Source organism: Notolepis coatsorum, assembly GCF_963971535.1.
Source record: "Notolepis coatsorum genome assembly, chromosome: 4".
NCBI classification, from domain to species: Eukaryota; Metazoa; Chordata; class Actinopteri; order Aulopiformes; family Paralepididae; genus Notolepis; species Notolepis coatsorum.
In genome coordinates, this window is record NC_140168.1 from 141,074,707 (window position 1) to 141,093,903 (window position 19,197).

The 19,197-nt window shown below is 40.9% G+C and overlaps 1 protein-coding gene across 1 annotated transcript in view; it reads right to left on the reverse strand.

The window, feature by feature from the left end:
• acadvl (acyl-CoA dehydrogenase very long chain) overlaps positions 1–19,197 on the reverse strand; it is an 82,291-nt gene that overhangs the window by 23,982 nt on the left and 39,112 nt on the right. The window contains exons 14-15 of the mRNA XM_084311680.1: positions 6,070–6,171; positions 5,199–5,296 (exon numbers count right to left, since the gene is read on the reverse strand). Of these exons, the coding sequence (XP_084167806.1) occupies positions 5,199–5,296; positions 6,070–6,171 (200 nt within the window). The remainder of the gene's footprint in view (positions 1–5,198; positions 5,297–6,069; positions 6,172–19,197) is intronic.

Genomic DNA, 19,197 nt, shown 5'->3' on the forward strand with positions numbered 1-19,197 from the left:
TAAGAAGCCTGTGTTCTGTGGATTGAGCACTGTTATCTCCGCAGACCCCAACACACTCCTGATGGGGCGGCTAGATCCCGCGTTACCCCAGACAATGTACCGGCCTGAAGAAGCGAACGGCCGACGAATGTGGAGGTACAGCCAAGTATTAGCCGACAAGTTTTGGAGCAGTTTCCTACTGCACTACCTACCGTCTCTACAGACCCGCCATAAGTGGGTAAAGGAGAGAGACAATTTGACAGAAGGAACAGTCGTCATGATTATTGATCAATCACTGCCCAGAGCTATGTGGCCGGCCGGCCGCGTAAGCAAAGTGATCACCGGTGCCGACGGCAAGGTCCGAGCAGCTGAAGTGCTTGTCCAGGGTCGCACTTACACCCGTCCCGTGGCGAGGCTCATAGAACTGCCCCGACTCCCAGACACAATCGATGATGACCATGACCCTATAACCCTATGACTTTGTGAGGTTGACTGACCCCTACAGCAAACCCTTATGTGTAAATAGACAACGCGATTAATCTGTCTCTGCTTAACTGATTAGGTCTGGGACCAATCAGGGGGTGGCTGTTGTGAAGGGCCAGATTAAACCGAATATATATATTTATTATATATATATATTTAATTGTATTTGTATATTCTCTAATATTCCTTGTATATTCCTTGTACAATATGCATTGAATATCCATTCTAGCCTACTGAACATCCCATAATAGTCTCCATTCTACTATTGGTCGAGACCTTGGTGCCAGGCTGCCATACCCCCCAGACCCAGTTCAAACGTACCGCTCAACATGTACGAACAAGTCCTAGTTCCGCGTAGGAATCTGGCTACCGCACCACTAATGGGACTATTTGTTCATAGTGCGTATATATACTGCGCTACTAAAGTAGGACTTCCTTTTCAGTCCAGTTTCTTACCCTCCAATAGAGTGACAGACGTAAAGCCTCCCCGCGACGCCACGTGTGGGAGTAAGGCCAAGTTCGGCCTACCATCGGTATTGAGACATCGTGTATATTAATATTTGAATAGTCATATTTGTCACTATATCGTCGAGTTGGACGTAGTCTATTAAGCTAATAATAGTCTGTTAATATATAGTGCTTCGTGCGGTGAGAATACTACCGTAGTCAGCACCCCATCGTTTCGGGCAGAAAACTGGCTGCTTATCCAGGATGATCGACCCCATGTGAGATTGCACCCGAGGAGCCCCAGAGCCGACGAGCGAGTGGACCTGTATACCGGATTATTCTACCGACGACAGCCCGCCTTCCCAGGCACGGATTATGCTTTGTATACGTTGATTATTCCATGGATAAAGACCCCCGACACTGCCGTGTGTTGGAACCCCCCCCCCTGGAGAGGACGCAAGGTGAGGAGACGCTCTGCAAGACGAGGTCGCTTCACGTCTCTCCTCCGTGGACCGGAGGACGCCGGCCCACAAAGAGTCCATCTGCTTTCATCTGCGGTCCAAGGATCGCCGGCGCATTGAACGGCACTACAGTGGGTTCACCTGGGATACCCTTGGCCGGATGAGGCAGCCGGACTCTACCCCCCCCCCCCTTCCTACTCCTGTCGGCTTACAAGCGACCGGATTAACCCCCCCTAGTGTATCCAGTCTATAATCATTAAAGTATCATTGCTGTTCTTCCTTAACTATTCCAGGTCGTATATGTACCACCTGCGCCTTCAGAGATTGGACATTCTCTATTTATATACCGACGAATACTCTTGCCATAAAAGTGCATACTAATTCCCATTCATAAATGTGATTGATTTGATTAAGTGCTTGCTCTACACACCATCGCTGTGTAGAAATAAAGACCTATTTCTAATTCGTACATTTGTGTTGGATCCGTTTCATCTACGTGACAGTGTTCATCATAATATATTTATGCCGAGTACTGGGTGGCCGAATATTAAGTACAAAGGTAGTGGTAGTAAGTATCATATCTAGTAATACAGTCAGGGAATTGTACCCCTCAGTTACAATAGGCATTACGTCCTGGTGTTGTGATGTAAATATAGGCATTACGTCCTGGTGCTGTGATGTAAATATAGGCATTACGTCCTGGTGCTGTGATGTAAATATAGGCATTACGTCCAGGTGTTGTGATGTTAATATAGGCATTACGTCCCGGTGTTGTGATGTAAATATAGGCATTACGTCCCGGTGTTGTGATGTAAATATAGGCATTACGTTCTGGTGTTGTGATGTAAATATAGGCATTACGTCCCGGTGTTGTGATGTAAATATAGGCATTAGGTTCTGGTGCTGTGATGTAAATATAGGCATTACGTCTTGGTGTTGTGATGTAAATATAGGCATTACGTCCTGGTGTTGTGATGTAAATATAGGCATTACGTCCTGGTGTTGTGATGTAAATATAGGCATTACGTCCTGGTGCTGTGATGTAAATATAGGCATTACGTCCTGGTGGTGTGATGTAAATATAGGCATTACGTCCCGGTGTTGTGATGTAAATATAGGCATTACGTCCCGGTGCTGTGATATAAATATAGGCATTACGTCCCGGTGCTGTGATGTAAATATAGGCATTACGTTCTGGTGCTGTGATGTAAATATAGGCATTACATCCCGGTGTTGTGATGTAAATAGGCATTACGTCCCGGTGCTGTGATGTAAATATAGGCATTACGTCCCGGCGTTGTGATGTAAATATAGGCATTACGTCCCGGCGTTGTGATGTAAATATAGGCATTACGTCCTGGTGTTGTGATGTAAATATAGGCATTACGTCCTGGTGCTGTGATGTAAATATAGGCATTATGTCCTGGTGCTGTGATGTAAATATAGGCATTACGTCCAGGGCCCTATTGCTCGTACCTGGTTCAACTAAGTCGATCAAAAGTCCCATTATCCAGATTCAATTAACCCGATGTTTGAATCCGGGCTTTCCCTGTTCCTCGAACGCTGATTCAGTCTTGTTAATTCTAACCAGACTTGATACTCAGGATAATTGCGCGCGGCCGCCTCAGTTGAAAAGACAGCAGGTGTCGATTGTAGAAATCGTGATTTTCTAACGGCATTGATTGATTGATTGAAAACTTTATTAACAAGATTGCAGAATGGGTACAATACAGTACGGCTCAATAGTCTCGCCGACAAGTTAAATGCATAATCTATAGGCTAATTTTAAGTCCCTCATTACCCCAATCAATCAGATTATATTTCTTTAAATGTGCCTGCTGGCAGTAGGCTTAATGGAATGAATAATCAAGTGAGATCTTGCTAGCGAAAATAATTAGTTCAACTCATTCAGAATAAGGATAAAAACAAGCCCAAATAGTATATCTAATTGATACGAATTATATTATGAGGATATCTGTACTGTATGTGCTTAGGTATTATGTACTATATAATATTATAGATGGTTCCCAAAGAGAGGCTTGGAGGGAGGCTTGCAGTTACACTATTAATCAGGTTTTAATCTGTTTCGGACATAATCTATACATGCATTGAATTGATTAACCTTTGGTTTATACCAGTGATACCTCATGTTCATCATCAGATAACAGTGCTTGAAAAGATAAATGCATTTTCTCAAATTCATTCATCAAAAACGTCAAAGGCTCATTCAATTGATCAAGTCACGTCACCAAATCCATCAAACAGCGCATCTCCTCATATTTTAAACCCAGTTACAATATCACAATAACATGTGACACTGTCAGTGATACAATTAAACAATCCACAGATTCAGATTCCTCATAATTCATATCCACAATCCACGCATAGACGCTATGCTCAAACAATCCGGGCGCTCCGTTAAGCAAATACACTGCGAAGAATATTAAACTAATCAGAGCCAAACGCCCGAATCCTCGCGGGATTCACATTTGCAATGATCCGTTTAGTCCGTTATTAAAATAACTATCGCGATCGCGAGCGCCGTATCCGTATAAATATGACGTGCATTATATAGGACAAAGTAAATTCATAGGCTGAATATGATTTATTATCAGCATTATAGGTCTATTATTTTACATTTCAAAAGCCCCCTCTAGAAAAACGAAGCACAAAAACATAATTCAGAATGGTATAATGGAATCTAGACTGAGAATTATTTCAGGAAGGGAGCTGCATTTCTTTGCGAGGGTGTGGCCATGGGTTATCCAGCTAACTGAACTAAACTCTGCCCTCGACCAGGTTCAAACTTTCTGATCCGTTACCATGGTGATTTAGACCAGTGGTTCTCAACTGGTCTAGCCTCGGGACCCAACATTTTCCTTAGTCATTAAGTCGCAACCCAACATTTTTAACCACTATGATTTATGTAAAAAAAAAAAAATTGCAGTAATACGCAATCTTTCAAAACATGAAATAAACACACAAAAGTGCAACTATTGCTAAAAACCCAATGAAATAAAATAAATATATGCTTCTTAGCAGATTTCTTAGCTTAACATAACATACCTAAGTTTGGGGGAACTAATGGGATAACTGGGGTTGCAACAAAAGTGCAACTAAGGGCTAAAAACCCAATGAAATAAAATAATAATAATAAATAATATATCCTTCTTAGCAGACTTCTTAGCTTAACATCCCAGGGAACTAATGGGATAACTGGGGATGTTGAGTCTCAAAGTCTGGGGTGATGGTAGACAAAGCAACTCTGAGGTCATGCTCAATCTGTTCCTCTGCTTTGTCTTCAGCTGGACCAGAGCTGAGAAGCCACTTTCACAAAGATAGGTAGTGCAAAAAAAATTATAAAACAAAACAAAAACAATTTTATTTATTTTTTTACTTTTTTTTTTAGACAATCCGACGTCGGGAAACGGAAAGGTCTGGCTTAAGTCAAGCTATGCTGAAAATTATCCGGCTAACTCAGTTAGCCAGGTACGAGGAACAGGGCCCTGTTGTTGTGATGTAAATATAGGCATTACGTGCTGGTGTTGTGATGGAAATATAGTTGCAAAAAAAGGAGGTAGGGACCGCACTCGGAATATCGTTGTTTTTATTTTCAAGTTGTTAAAGGACACAAAACGTTTTCAGACATCCGGCCTTCATCATAGGCATTACGTCCCGGTGCTGTGATGTATGTAAATATAGGCATTACGTCCTGGTGTTGTGATGTAAATATAGGCATTACGTCCTGGTGTTGTGATGTAAATATAGGCATTACGTCCTGGTGTTGTGATGTAAATATAGGCATTACGTGTGTAAATATAGGCAAACCTCCTGGCTCTCTTGGTGATTTCTCCTGCCAGCACGCCTGCGTTTCCCAGGGGATTCTTCAGTGCCTTCTGCAGGCCCTTCAGCTGGCTACCAGCACTCTAGACACGCAAATAAAAACACACATTTCCAATATAAATCACGAGGGCAAGTGATGTAAACATTTATTAATTAGGTTAAAATGTATATACATTCCAGTGGGTACAATCATATGCATCATATGAAAGAAGCAAAAACTGCAGATACTAAAAACTCTTTACACAGGTAAAAAGCTGGAAACGAGGGCTTTAAAAAAAAAAAAAACAGATCATGTCAGTGTTTTAAGATTGATTGAAAACTTTATTAACAGATTGCAGAATGGGTACAGTACAGTACAGCTCAATACACACAATTGTTAAGGGGATGCAGACCAGAGAAAGACTTTAGTCTTGTTTACATCAGGGTCCCCCATTTTCAATTCATCATAAGATAAGATGAGATATTCCTTTATTGATCCCCTCGGGAAATTTGGGCATCATAGCAGCATGGAGGGAGGGGGGGGGGGGGGGGGGTACAGGTATGAGAAGGGTAATAGTAGAAAGACATAAATATAGTTATACTGTACGTTTCCCCGTTTGAAGCGTTACCAGCGGATCAGGTGCAACTCTGACCGCAACAACAAACAGGGGGGTTTCTCACGTTACCCTTTCTCTCAAAGTGAAATAGTGTCGCAGTGTCTGGTCGCAGGAAGTGCTGCGAGTGCGTGTGTGTGTGTGTGCATGTGCACGTTTGTGTAGAGATTGTGACACAGCACATGGAGAACACTTCCTTTTACACTAGAAGGATGGAAATGTACTGGTTTGGGGGGGGGGGGGGGGGGTTGACGCATTGTTACCTGGAAGCCGTTGAGAGCCACAAATAGTCGGAGGATGTCATTGGTTCCCTCGAAGATCCTGAAGATTCTCAGGTCCCTCATCACTCGTTCTACTCCGGTGTCCTGTAGAGAGAGAGAGGGGGGGGGGGGGGGTAGAGAGCGATTATGTCTTTTGTTTAAATATACATATAGAACATACTGTATAGTCGTGTGGCAGTGAAAGGGTTAAGTACTGCAGTTTTAATGTAGTTGGTGTTTTTTTTTTATATAGGTCTTTTTACTGTAGTTTTAACGAAGCTGGTGTTTTTTTTATAGTGGTGAGTGTCTAATGTATTGTGACTGTACGTTTGTCTTTTAACCACTGCACAAATGAAGTTCCGAAAGGAAAATAAAGTAATTTGAAGTTGAAGTCATTTCCCTGATCTCATAACCGCTAGATAACCAGAAGCCACTTCCCAGATCCAAGTCAGAATATATATATATATATATACACACACACAGCGTCAGAGGCCTTCTGCAAGCAGAGGAAGACAATCGTGCCCTCGTCTTCCTCTTTGATCTAAGAGACATGAGTCCTATATATATAAATCAACATTGCAATGCTCCACTGACTCATGTCTCTTAGACCAAACAGAAAAGAGGAAGGCGAGGGCAGGACGCCGGTCTTCCTCCGCTTGCAGAAGGCCTCCGACACAACGACCTGCTGCTCGGCGAGCTGAGGGCGGGCACAGCGAATCTAAGTTGAATGAATGAATGAATGAAAACTTTATTTAACAGATTGCAGAATGGGTACAATACAGTACGGCTCAATACATACAATTGTTAAGGGGATGCAGACCTGAGAAAGACGTTTGTCTTGTTTCCATCAGGGTCCCCCATTTTCAATTCATATAGACATATATGACATACATGACATACAGATAGTCAGTACTGCTACATCTATACATTTATGACATACCAGATTTGCAAATACAGTACTGTTTGTGATACAGAAGGAGTCAAGAAAAGGGAGTATATACATTTGACGTAGAAACTGTACATTGGAGGAGGTTGGGTGGGGGGGGTTGGGTACATTGGGATATTGACAACCATACTGGGTAATTTACATTGGAGGTGGTTGGGGGGGGGGGGGGGCCGGGGGGCACACTGTATAAACAAGTAACACTGTACATTGAGGGGGGGGGGGGGGAGGAGACACTGTACAAACAAACACAAATGTACATTGAACTATTGACAAAACCATACTAGGTAAATGACTGTACATTGGAGGGGGTTGGGTTAGGATATTTACAGGGGCCAGTGTTGAATTGCAGTCTCCCGTAGGTGTCCCTTGAGAGAGGTTTTGAAAGTGGGTAGTGATCCACATTCCTTTACAGCTTTGGGTAGGGCGTTCCACATTGATGTGGCATAATTGCGAAACGTGTTTAGTCCCTTATTTGAGCCGAATCTGGGTTTAACATGATTTGTGGAGCTCCCTCTGGTGTTGTGATCGTGGTATTCACTGACCTTTGGGAAGTATTTTGACATGTACATGGGTACCTTGGTCGTGTAGTGTATCTTGTAGACCAGGCCCATTGCAAGTTGTTGTACTCTGTCGTCTACTCTAAGCCATCCTAGGTTGTCAAAGTGGGCAGGGGTGAGGTGGGTTCTAGGAGTAAGGTCAAGCAGTAGTCTGACCAGTTTGTTTTGAGATGTTTGTAATTTTGTTTTTAGCGCCTTTGAGGTGCTTTGGTACCATGAGGTGCAAGCATAGTCGTAGTACCCCTGAATGAGTGCTCCTGCCAGAGTCTTCAGGGTGTTCTTGTTTACCAGAGAGGAGATCCGGTACAAGAATCGAGTTCGTTGGTTGACTTTTTTTATTACATTGGATGCCATTTTGTCACAGGAGAGATTAGCCTCTAGGATGGAACCCAGGTAGGTAATTTCATCTTTCCTTGTGACAATATTGTCACCCACTGTAACTGAGAAGCCGTCGGTCTTGCTGAGTTTGTTATTTGAACCGAAGAGAATGGACTCTGTTTTGCCCATGTGTAATGATAGTTTGTTATCAGCGAGCCATATGCAGATTCTGCCTAGTTCCGAGCTGAGGGTTTTTTCAACCTGTAACTTGTTCTTGTCAGAGACCAGCAGGGCTGAGTCGTCCGCAAACAGGAACAAGTTGCAGTCACAAGCTGACGACATGTCATTTGCATAAATTAGGAACAGTAGCGGTCCTAGTATGCTTCCTTGTGGAACACCACAGCTCACTGTGAGGGGGGGGGATAGGGTACCGTTTACCTCCACCATCTGTTCCCTCCCCTCAAGGTAGGATTGCATCCAGCTCACTGATAGACTATCAAAACCAATTGCTTTTAGCTTGTCAATCAGAATGGAGTGATTGACCGTGTCAAAGGCCTTTTGTAGGTCCAGCATGACCATGCCGCAGTATTTGCCTGCGTCCACCTCTTGTTTGATGTGGTCATTCAAATAGAGAAGGCATGTGTCAGTGGAGTGGGATGTTCTGAAGCCAGATTGGAATTCGTAGATTAGATTTTTTTCCGCTAGGTACTTTTCGACCTGTTCGTAGACTATTTTTTCCATGACTTTCGAGATGGAGGTGAGAATAGAAACAGGGCGGTAGTTGCCTGGGTCTAATTTGCTGCCCTTTTTGTGCAGAGGGGTCACCCTCGCAATTTTGAAGTCCTTGGGGACGTGTCCCTGTTTTATGGAGAGGTTTATTATGTGTGTGATGATTGGTGTGATGGCGGCTGCTGAGTCTCTGAGGAATTTGGAGGGGATGTTGTCATGGCCAGTGGCCTTGTTAGGTTGGAGGGCGCTCAGTTTATTGAGTACCTCATCTGTTGTTACCATTTCCAGCTTGAAGTCGTCCTTGCGGACCCCTAGGTTTTTGTAGTAAGCTACTATGTGTTCTACCCCATAAAGCCCTGAGTGGGAGGGTAGTTTGTTTACCAGTGTTGTGGCTATGTTTGTGAAGAAAATGTTTAAGTAATTGGCTACATCCAGCTTGTCTGTGATGAGCGTGTTGTCCATTTTTATGTTTATGTTTGAGAATCTGGTTTTAAGTTTTTTACTGCATCCTAGTTGATTATTGAGTAATTTCCAAAGTTCACGTGGTTTGTTTTTGTTTTCCTCAGTTTTGTCATTGATGAAATTCTTTTTTGCAGTTTTGATCATGGAGTTTACGTCGTTTCTTAGTCTGTTTCTTTCTAGTTTGAGTTCAGTCACGTGGGCTTGGAGTTCACTGCTCGTGCTTTTAGTAAGCTTTGACTGACTTTTACGAAACTCAGAGCATTTTTTGTCTCTGGTTTTCATAGCGGCCAGTATTTCGGAGTGCATCCACGGCTCAGCGCGATTTTTTACCCTGGTGGTTCTTAGGGGGGCCATGTCGTTTAGTATTGCTGAGAATTTGGTTTTGAAACCAAGCCATGTTTCGTCAACCAGTGTACCATTGAGTTCATCTGACCAGTCCAGACTCTCCAGTTCAAGGTTGAAGGCCTCGCTAGAGTAGGTTTTGAGGTCTCTAGATGTGACTGTTTTGTGGCAGCCAGCCTTTTGTTTTAGTTTTTTTCGGGTACAGAATATCATATAATGATCACTTAACCCACATGCTATAACCCCTTTATTTGAGATCTTGGACTTGTCGGAGGTCAGAATGAGGTCAATGGTAGTCTGAGTTGATTCACATACACGTGTGGGTTGGGTGATTAGCTGGCTGAGGCCATGCAGATCACAAAACCTACTGAAGGCCTTGAAGACGGGTGCATCTTTTCGTTGCATATCCGTGTTCCAGTCTCCAATAAGAATTTTGTCTACATCCTCAACTCCAGCTAAACACCCATCCAGTGTATCATAAAAGCCACTATGATCTGGCGGCCTGTAGACTGTGCCAACCAGTAGGGATTTCGCCCTTTCGAATAGGATTTCCACCCATACAGTTTCAATTGATTTATGATTCAGGTCATTTCTGTTGATGAATTTGGTGTCCTTGTGTATGTACATACAGACACCACCTCCATGTTTGTTCCTATCATTCCTGATTATTGAGTAGTTCTCAATCTCTATCTCTGGATCTTTTACAGAATCGTCGAGCTTAGTTAGTGGAATGAGAAGGCCATCCAACCTGTTCATAAAGGACACAGTGGTGGGGATCATATCCGTCACCAGTAATACATCCCAGGGCAGAATGATGGACCGAGTCCAACTTTTTAAGATTCTTAAATAAAGGTTTGAATGAATGAACATGAGAGACACAGCAGCCAGAGGACCTAGGTGAAGACAGCAAGGCCCTGCCCAAGGTGTAAACAAACCTTTAAGTCACTCCCGACTTAGAGATAAAGAGGGTGAGAAACGCATTTTGTGAAATACTGAGAAAATGTACACAAAGCTCTCCTTGCGATGTTGAATTTATCACTCCCATCTTTCACACACACGGAGGTGAGTGATTCTTATCTCCGCATTTTCAGTAACGTAAGATGTTCAAAAGGGAAGCTACGCTCATCTCTGCAGACTGCACCACTACCAGCAAATACAAAATGGGTGACAACAGCTGCTCGGTCATAAGACTTCAATTCTGTATGTACTGGACCTGGCTAACGCTTAGTACTACAGGGTATCTGCAGGTTTCAACAAGTTCAATTTAAGACTTTAATACCACTTAGACAGATTTAATACCAATTTAACAGCCATAATAGCAAAGAAAAAGAAACAGTGACACTGGACTGGCGGTTGTACTATTTAAATTATCACGTGTTCCATACAAGCTCTCGTCAGACGCACCAAGCTCCTGGTAGCCCCGCAAAATGCAACGACTTGAATACAAAAACGCTTCATATATTTAATATGATTTCATCTCCCGACAGCCTCTATAGGTTTTTTTTTCTTTTTTCTTTTCACAGTTTTTCTTTATTTTTCCTTTTCAACATGAAACAAGACAATACAATACAATAACAATACTAATAAACAAGACATCACAGGACAATAACAGTAATAATAATAATAATAATAATAATAATAATAATAATAATAATAATAATAATAATAATAATAATAATAATAATAATAATAATAATAACGACAATGACAAGACCATCAGTTAAATCAGAATAATGAAAAAAAATAGTCATGTATAAATTAAATATATAAATTAATAAGAATATATATATATACATACATATACATACACACATACATATATATACATATATACATGCATATACCCACATGTATGTACCATAAGGCGAGATTACTTGAGCACCCGTCATCTCCAGTATCGACAACCAAGGTCCCTACCCCGTGAGGACCCCAAATCCGGCGCCCCAGCGAGCCAGAGCATCATGCCTCTTTAACACTCCGACTCACCAAGACCTCGAATCAGGGGCCCCCACCAGTCCGAGACCGCGTCTTGTTTGCTTTTCTCATATTTTTATATTCAGAGTTAATGATATTGTTTACACTGTTAATTTTTTCTCATACGTATTTTTAAATAAACAATAATAAATAACAACAACAATGACAACAACAACATCATTGTTATACAACAGACAGGCCTCTTACGCGTCTGTTGTACAACTTCTTCCACTAGGGAAACCCACCTCCAAAAAATACACAACCGGGGATAGACATTCCAAGACCCCCAACCCCCACCCCTCCCCCAACCAAACAGCAAAACCACCAATCGACACGGCCAGCGACAGCATGCGGATATATTCACATACCGCCACTAGCCGTATCAATCAATAGCCCCTCTGCTCAATCGAGAAAACAGCGGAGACCAAAGGTCCCGGAACATCCACCCCCGGCCGCGCTCCTCCAAGGTCAATCTCTCCAATGGAAGAAGCTGGGATATCTGATCTTGAAACATCTCAAAAGTGGGCGAAGAGTCATTTTTCCAAAACAGGAGAATACATTTCTTGGCAAAGTATGTTATAACAATCAGCAGTCTATATTTTTTTGGATCCATCTGGATCTCTGGTAATTCATTAAGTAAATAGGCACATGGGGACAAGTCAAATTCCGTTTCTAATACAGATTTTGTAAATAAATTAATACAATTCCAGAATCGTTTTAGTTTATCACAGTGCCAAAACATGTGTAGAAATGTTCCTTCGTTAGTTTTACATCTAGGACAGTTTATTGAATTATCTCTAGACATTGTATGCATTTTTATTAGAGTTAAATACAATTTATGGATAAATTTAAAATTTGCTTCTTTGATTTTGTTACTTGTAAATGGAAAGTGTATTCTATCACAAATATTTAGCCATGTATTTTCTGCAAATTTCATGGTTAGGTCTGTCTCCCAGATCCTCAACAAAGGCAAAAAAGATGAGTGACATTCTTTGGAGAAGATGTCATAAAATTCACTAATTTTACCTTTAATTGTGGTCGATGACATTAGTATTTCTTCTATTTCATGTAATTCTAGTCTTAGTTTATTTTCTCTTCTCAGTATGTGTATAATGTTTCTCATTTGTAAATATTTAAAGAAATCAGTATTTGGGATGGCATATTCTGTTCTTAAATCCATAAATGATTTTAACTGCATATTTGTATGAAACAGGTCTTTGAATTGACTTATCCCCAACTGAGCCCATTTGAGTATATTAATTGATCTTAGATGTTTATCTAGATCAGGATTGTGATAGATAGGAGAGTATATGGAGGTACAATTGGTGATACCCAGTTTTTTTGAGCAGTCCTTCCAAGCACATAGTGTGTTAAAGACAGTGAAGCAATTACCTATGTTTCTTATCTTTTTAAATTGTTTTATAAATATGAGAGAGTCCAATGGTAACGGGTCAACAAATTTAGCTTCTAACTGAAACCACTGTGAGTCCCGTCTTCCCAACGACCATGACAGTACATTTCTTAATTGGGCTGACCAAAAATAATGTTGGAGGTTGGGGAGACCGAGACCTCCCATGGATTCTGGTTTCATAAGTGTCAATAACTTTATCCTAGGCATTTTGTTGCACCAAATAAATTTTGAGATGGGTCTATTCATAGATTTGAAAAATTCTGTAGATAAGTAACATGGTAACATTTGAAAAAGGAAATTTAGTCTTGGAAGGACGTTCATTCTTATTACATTTATTCTTCCCAGCAGAGATAATGGGAGCGTGGACCATTTACACAAATCAGTTTTTATCTTTTCTATAAGAGGACAATAGTTTTCCCTGTACAAGTTCTCTAGTTGCGGTGTAATGTTTATTCCCAAATATTTAAACCCTTCTGGAGACCAATTAAAAGGATATGTTTTATACATCGTTTCGGTTGGGGTCATATGCAGGAGACAAGCATTTGATTTATTAAAGTTTAACTTATATCCAGAGTATTTTCCAAATTGTTCTATTTCGTTATATAAGTGTGATAAGGACTGTTCTGGGTCTTTTATGTATAAAATAATGTCATCTGCGTATAAGGATATTTTATGTTCCTCCTTATTCATTTTCAGTCCTTTAATGTGAATATTGTCTCGTACACATGACGCCAGCAATTCAATCACCATCGCGAAGAGTGAACTCGACAGTGGGCATCCTTGTCTTGTCCCTCTCGTTAGTGTAAAAAAATCAGAGGAAGCTCCATTGGTAATGACAGCTGCTTTAGGATTTTTATAGATTGCTTTAATTCAAGCGATAAAGTTTGGTCCCATATTAAGCTTGTCAAGTATAGAAAAAAGAAAGTTCCATTCAACCCTATCGAAGGCCTTCTCTGCGTCCAGTGATAGGAGCAGAGAAGGGCTCCGACTGGTGTCCAAATGGTTTATTACATTTAAAAGTCTCCTTATATTGTCAGCAGAATATCTCCCTTTTATGAAACCTGATTGGTCTGGATTAATCAATTTAGGCAAAATATCTTCTAGTCTTTTTGCTAATAATTTGGTTATAATCTTGTAATCGTGATCTAAAAGACTAATAGGTCTATATGATGAACAATTTAAAGGATCTTTGCCACTTTTGTGCAATACTGTGATATGTGCTAAGTTCATTGATTGAGGGAGTATTCTATTGTGACAGAAATTATACATCATTGCCATAAAAATGGGATGAAGTTCAGTCCAAAATTCTTTATAAAATTCAGCAGAAAAACCATCTGGTCCTGGGCTTTTATTTATGGGCATTAACTTAATTGTGGCCAGAACCTCTTCTTTTGTAAGGTCGCTTTCACACAGGGGCTGTTTGGTCCGGACTTTCGGACCAGAATTCGATAGTCCGGTTTTTCGGGTCTGTGTGAATGCGCGTCGAACTCGGTTCGCGGACCAAACAGTCGAACTCTGGTCCGCCTGAAAACGTAGGTCTCGGTTCGGCTTCATCGAACGAAATGCGAACCAAATATAGGAAGTGATTATTATTACCACTGCTCGCAGCACTCACTGCAAAACAAGCACACTGCATCTAATCTCTCTATCTATCTATCTATATATCTGTGCATCTTGGGAAGAAGGAAGAAAAAACGCGGCTTATTATTATTACCGAGGCGCGCGGCTTATTATATTATTAATAAAACAGCTACTTGTGGGCACTCATAAAAACACTGTGGTCTACAAGTTGTTTAGCGAGAGGATGGTGGTAATGTGCTTCAATAGAACAATGGATCAATGCCATGTCAAAACTCGGCTCCGCTGATCTGGAGGACTCGCAGTCCACACAGACACACACACACACGCGCGCGCGCACACACACAGGATCGCAGCCACACACACATTTCCACTGTCCAATAGACAAGCGCCCTTTTCGACCGCGTGACATTGTTCAGAAGGTCTCGGTCCGCCTGACAGATATCTGTGTGAAAGCAGGCGAACCAAATGAAGAATGCAACAATGTTGCAACTTCACCCCCAGAACCGCACCGAGTCCACCAAAACTATATGTGAAAGCGACCTAAATGATGAGTTAAGGCAGGGAGGGGCAACTGGCGGCCCGCGGGCCGCATGCGGCCCTCACCGACGTTCCATGCGGCCCCAGGCCAATAAAAAAAAATATATATATATATATAATATTTTTTTATTTTTTTATTTTTTTTTATTTTTATTTTTTTTGTATTGTATTCGACTAAGAAGAGTTGGCAGTCAACTATGGCTCCTTTCGATCGATTAGTCGACTATTTGACTAATAGGGGTCAGCCCTAGTGTGGACATATGAAACGCTGTTGAAAGTGCCGTGCAGCAATATGGGGGTTTTGATAAACTGTCGGCTGTTGTTACCGATGGAGCACCGGCAATGAAAGGAAAACGCACAGGATTCGCCGGGCTTCTAAGGCAGAGTGGCGTTGAGTGTCCAATGCTGCACTGCATTATACATCAGGTAAGTTCGCTAACATAATTTCCATCTATTGTGGGTCACTAATAATGACCAATGCGAGTCGAGTGTAGTAAAATTATATGCGAGAGTCGTTAAATCGTTTTTCTTTTTTTTTATCTGATATAGGAGGCTCTCTGTGCCAAGAAGCTTGACTACTACAGCCATGTTATGGATTTGGTTACCAAGGTTACCAATCTAATTTGTGGAGGCAACAGGTCACTAAACCATAGAAAGTTTGTCTCCTTTTTGGAAGAGATGGACACTGATTATGGCGACTTGCAGCTACACACAGAAATCCGATGGCTGAGCCGTCGGAAAGTACAGGAGCAACATTGAAACACTGCAAATGCAATTCAATGATCGGTTTGAAGATTTCAACGGCATGCAGTCACGGATAGCGCTGTTTGCCGGCCCCCTCACCGCTACGGTGTCAGAGCAGCCCCCACCGTTGCAGCTTGAACTGTGCGAGCTACAGTCAGATCCGTTTTTTCAAGCAAAGAGAAATGAGAGGGGAATTTCGTTTTGGAAACTGCTACCTGAGCCCCGCTTCCCACTCCTCAGGGACTTTGCCCTCTCTATGGCCAGTATGTTTGGGAGCACATACATATGTGAGAGCAATTTCTCAAACATGAAGCACATCAAGTAAAAGGAGAGAAACAGGCTGTCGGATGAAACATTATTTCATCTGATGCAGATTGCATGCACAAACATTGAAGTTGACATTCCTGCTATTGTGCGCCAACAAGAGAGACCACAAGTGTCTCATTAAAGACAGGGGGGGAGGAGATGATGAAGAGGTGTAGAGGGGGGGGGGGGGGGAGGAGATGATAAAGAGGTGTAGAGAGGGGGGAAGAGATGATGAAGAGGTGTAGAGAGGGGGGGAGATGATGGAGAGGTGTAGAGAGGGGACCATTATTATTATTATTATTATTATTATTATTATTATTATTATAACCATTATTGACCCACTGTGGGGCGAGGGTGAATGTCATGCCAGTTTGATAAAGGGTCAATGGGAGGCATGTAGTATTGCACTTTACTTTACTTGCACTTTACTTGTTTACTTTTGTAGTGTTCAGATAACACTAATAACACAAACACAAACCAGCATTCCTGCTGCATTTCACTACAACAGTAAATCAAAAGTGCAATAATAAATGATTGTTAAATGTATACACTTTTATCCTGCTACTAAACAAAACATTCCTGAGTGCTTCATATCCATAACATGCATTTCAGTGTTTTGTTTAGTAGCAGGATAAAAGTTTATACATTTAACAAAATAATTTATTATTGCACTTTTGATTTACTGTTGTAGTGAAATGCAGCAGGAATGCTGCTTTGTGTTTGTTGAGCAGTGGGCTTTAAGTTCATACATTTATTTTATTAGAAGCCTTAATTATAATTGATCATTTTTGTATATATTTGGGGTTACACAGCAATACTTTTAAATTCAGCTGTTTATAAATTCATAAAGTTGAAATTGCATTACTAAATGCATTTGAAATGGAATAAAAACAAAGTTACAACAAATTATAATTGTTTATATACCTTGTGACTATTAGGGCTATTTGAGTGATGGGGTACTACTGGCGGGACTGCCGATAAACAATGCGGCCCCCCAGATTGATTGTGGACATTTTGTGGCCCTCACCATATACAAAGTTGCCCACCCCTGAGTTAAGGTATTGCTGGTCTAATTCAGACAATTTTGACAATTTCTTATTTTGTAAGTACTGGTCCAGTTGTTCTTGTGAATGAGAACTTTGAGATTTGTAAAGTGTATTGTAGAATTCAAAGAAAGCTTGATTAATCTCTTTAGGTTGATATGTTATATTATCATTGAGATTAATTGCTTTAATAGTTCTTTCAGTTTGTTCTTTCTTTAATTGATGGGCCAGTAATTTACTTGGTTTATTGCCAAATTCGTAATGCTTTTGTCTAACGTAATTCATTTTTGTTGTAATTTCGTTTGAAATATTAAGGTTTAATTTGGCCCTGGCCACAATTAATTGTCTCCAATTGTCCTCTGTAGACGCTGTCTTATGAAGTGCTTCACATCTTATTACTTCTCTCTCAAGTTCTTGTGCTTGTGCTCTTTTTACTCGCTTTTTAAATGAACCATATTAAATTATTAGTCCTCTTAAAGTGGCTTTTGCAGCCTCCCAGATAATGTTAGGGTCAATGAGGGGGTCATTATTTTCCTTTATGTAGTTTGTAATCCATGTTCGCGTTTTTACTTTAAATTCTTCATCTTGGAGTAATGAATTATCAAATTTCCATTGTTTGGTGAACGAGTTGTTCCTATTAAACTGAATAGTCATGCATATTCTGGTAAAATGATTGGGCTAATTTCACATTCCTTTATCATGTATATATATTTTGAGTAAATAAAGGCATAGTCTATTCTACTATATGAGTTATGTACATTTGAGAAGAAGCTGTAGTCTTTAATGCCTGGATGTAATTCACGCCAGACATCAATTAGGCCACTTTCTGCACATAACCCTTGAAGAACTTTTGAGGATTTGGAGCTATGGTTAGTTTGACTAGACTTATCCAATGCGGTCATTGTCAGATTAAAATCTCCCGCCATCACTCCAAAACCTTTACAGTTTTCATTGAACAGCAACACCATGTCAGACATAAATGTGGGTTCATCGGCATTGGGGGCATAAATGTTCAAAAAAGTAATGGATGTTCCCCAAATGCAGCCTGACACCAAGACAAACCGTCCGTTTGGGTCTGTAATTGTTTTTCTACTGTAAATGGTATTGTTTTGTTAATCAAAATAGCCGTTCCCCTGCTATGACTTTTATATGATGAGAAATAGACCTGACCTACCGATTCTCTTTTTAACTTTGCGTGTTCAGTGTCTGACAAATATGTTTCTTGTAAAAAAGCCACATCTACTTTGTTTTCTTTTAGAAGGGATACATTTTTTTTCCTTTTAATAGGATTTCCCAAGCCTTTAATGTTCCACGAATTTATAATTATATCTGACATGGTAGTTGGTGCAATCTTTGATCTATAGATATTCTTAATGCCCGGCAGTAGTGAGGCTGCAGCGGTCAGAACCACTTTTAATATAGCTTCTTTAGTGGAACCCAAATAAAATTGTAAAACCAAATTGCCTGGCCAAACCTAATTCAATGAATTGCAAAGTAAATGTTTCAGTATTAGCAGAAACGTAGGCGTGCACAGTACGAGCCAGAGTTTAAAAGGTAGACTCTGTAATATTGTCAAACAGTGAGCTCTAGGCTAGATGACAACACGGTCAACACACTTTGGTTCACAGGTTGTGTTTTTGTCTGATGTGTGGGTTGGATTTCAGTAGGGAGGGAGGGGGCTGCTGCTACTGCTGGCCACACCTCAGGCTCCCACGTGAGAGGTCAGGAGAAACTCACTTTAAACAACACCACATCTACACACATCACTCTCATCTACACACCTCTCTCATCTACACACACCACTCTCATCTACACACCACTCTCATCTACACACCACTCATCTACACACCTCTCATCTACACACCACTCTCATCTACACACCACTCTCATCTACACACCACTCTCATCTACACACCACTCTCATCTACACACCACTCTCATCTACACACCACTCTCATCTACCCTCAGTGTTGAAACTTTGCACAGGGCTGTACGCTAAGCTTTTTCACTAGGGGCACACTTGCCCCTAAATGAGAAATTTAGGGGCAAAGAATATTTTTTAGGGGCACATTTTTAAATAACTATTTTACCATTATAGTAGGGCTGGGCGATATGGCCTCTAAATGATATCGCGATATTTTGACATTTCCTCTAAAGCACTTAAAAATGCTTGATTTAACC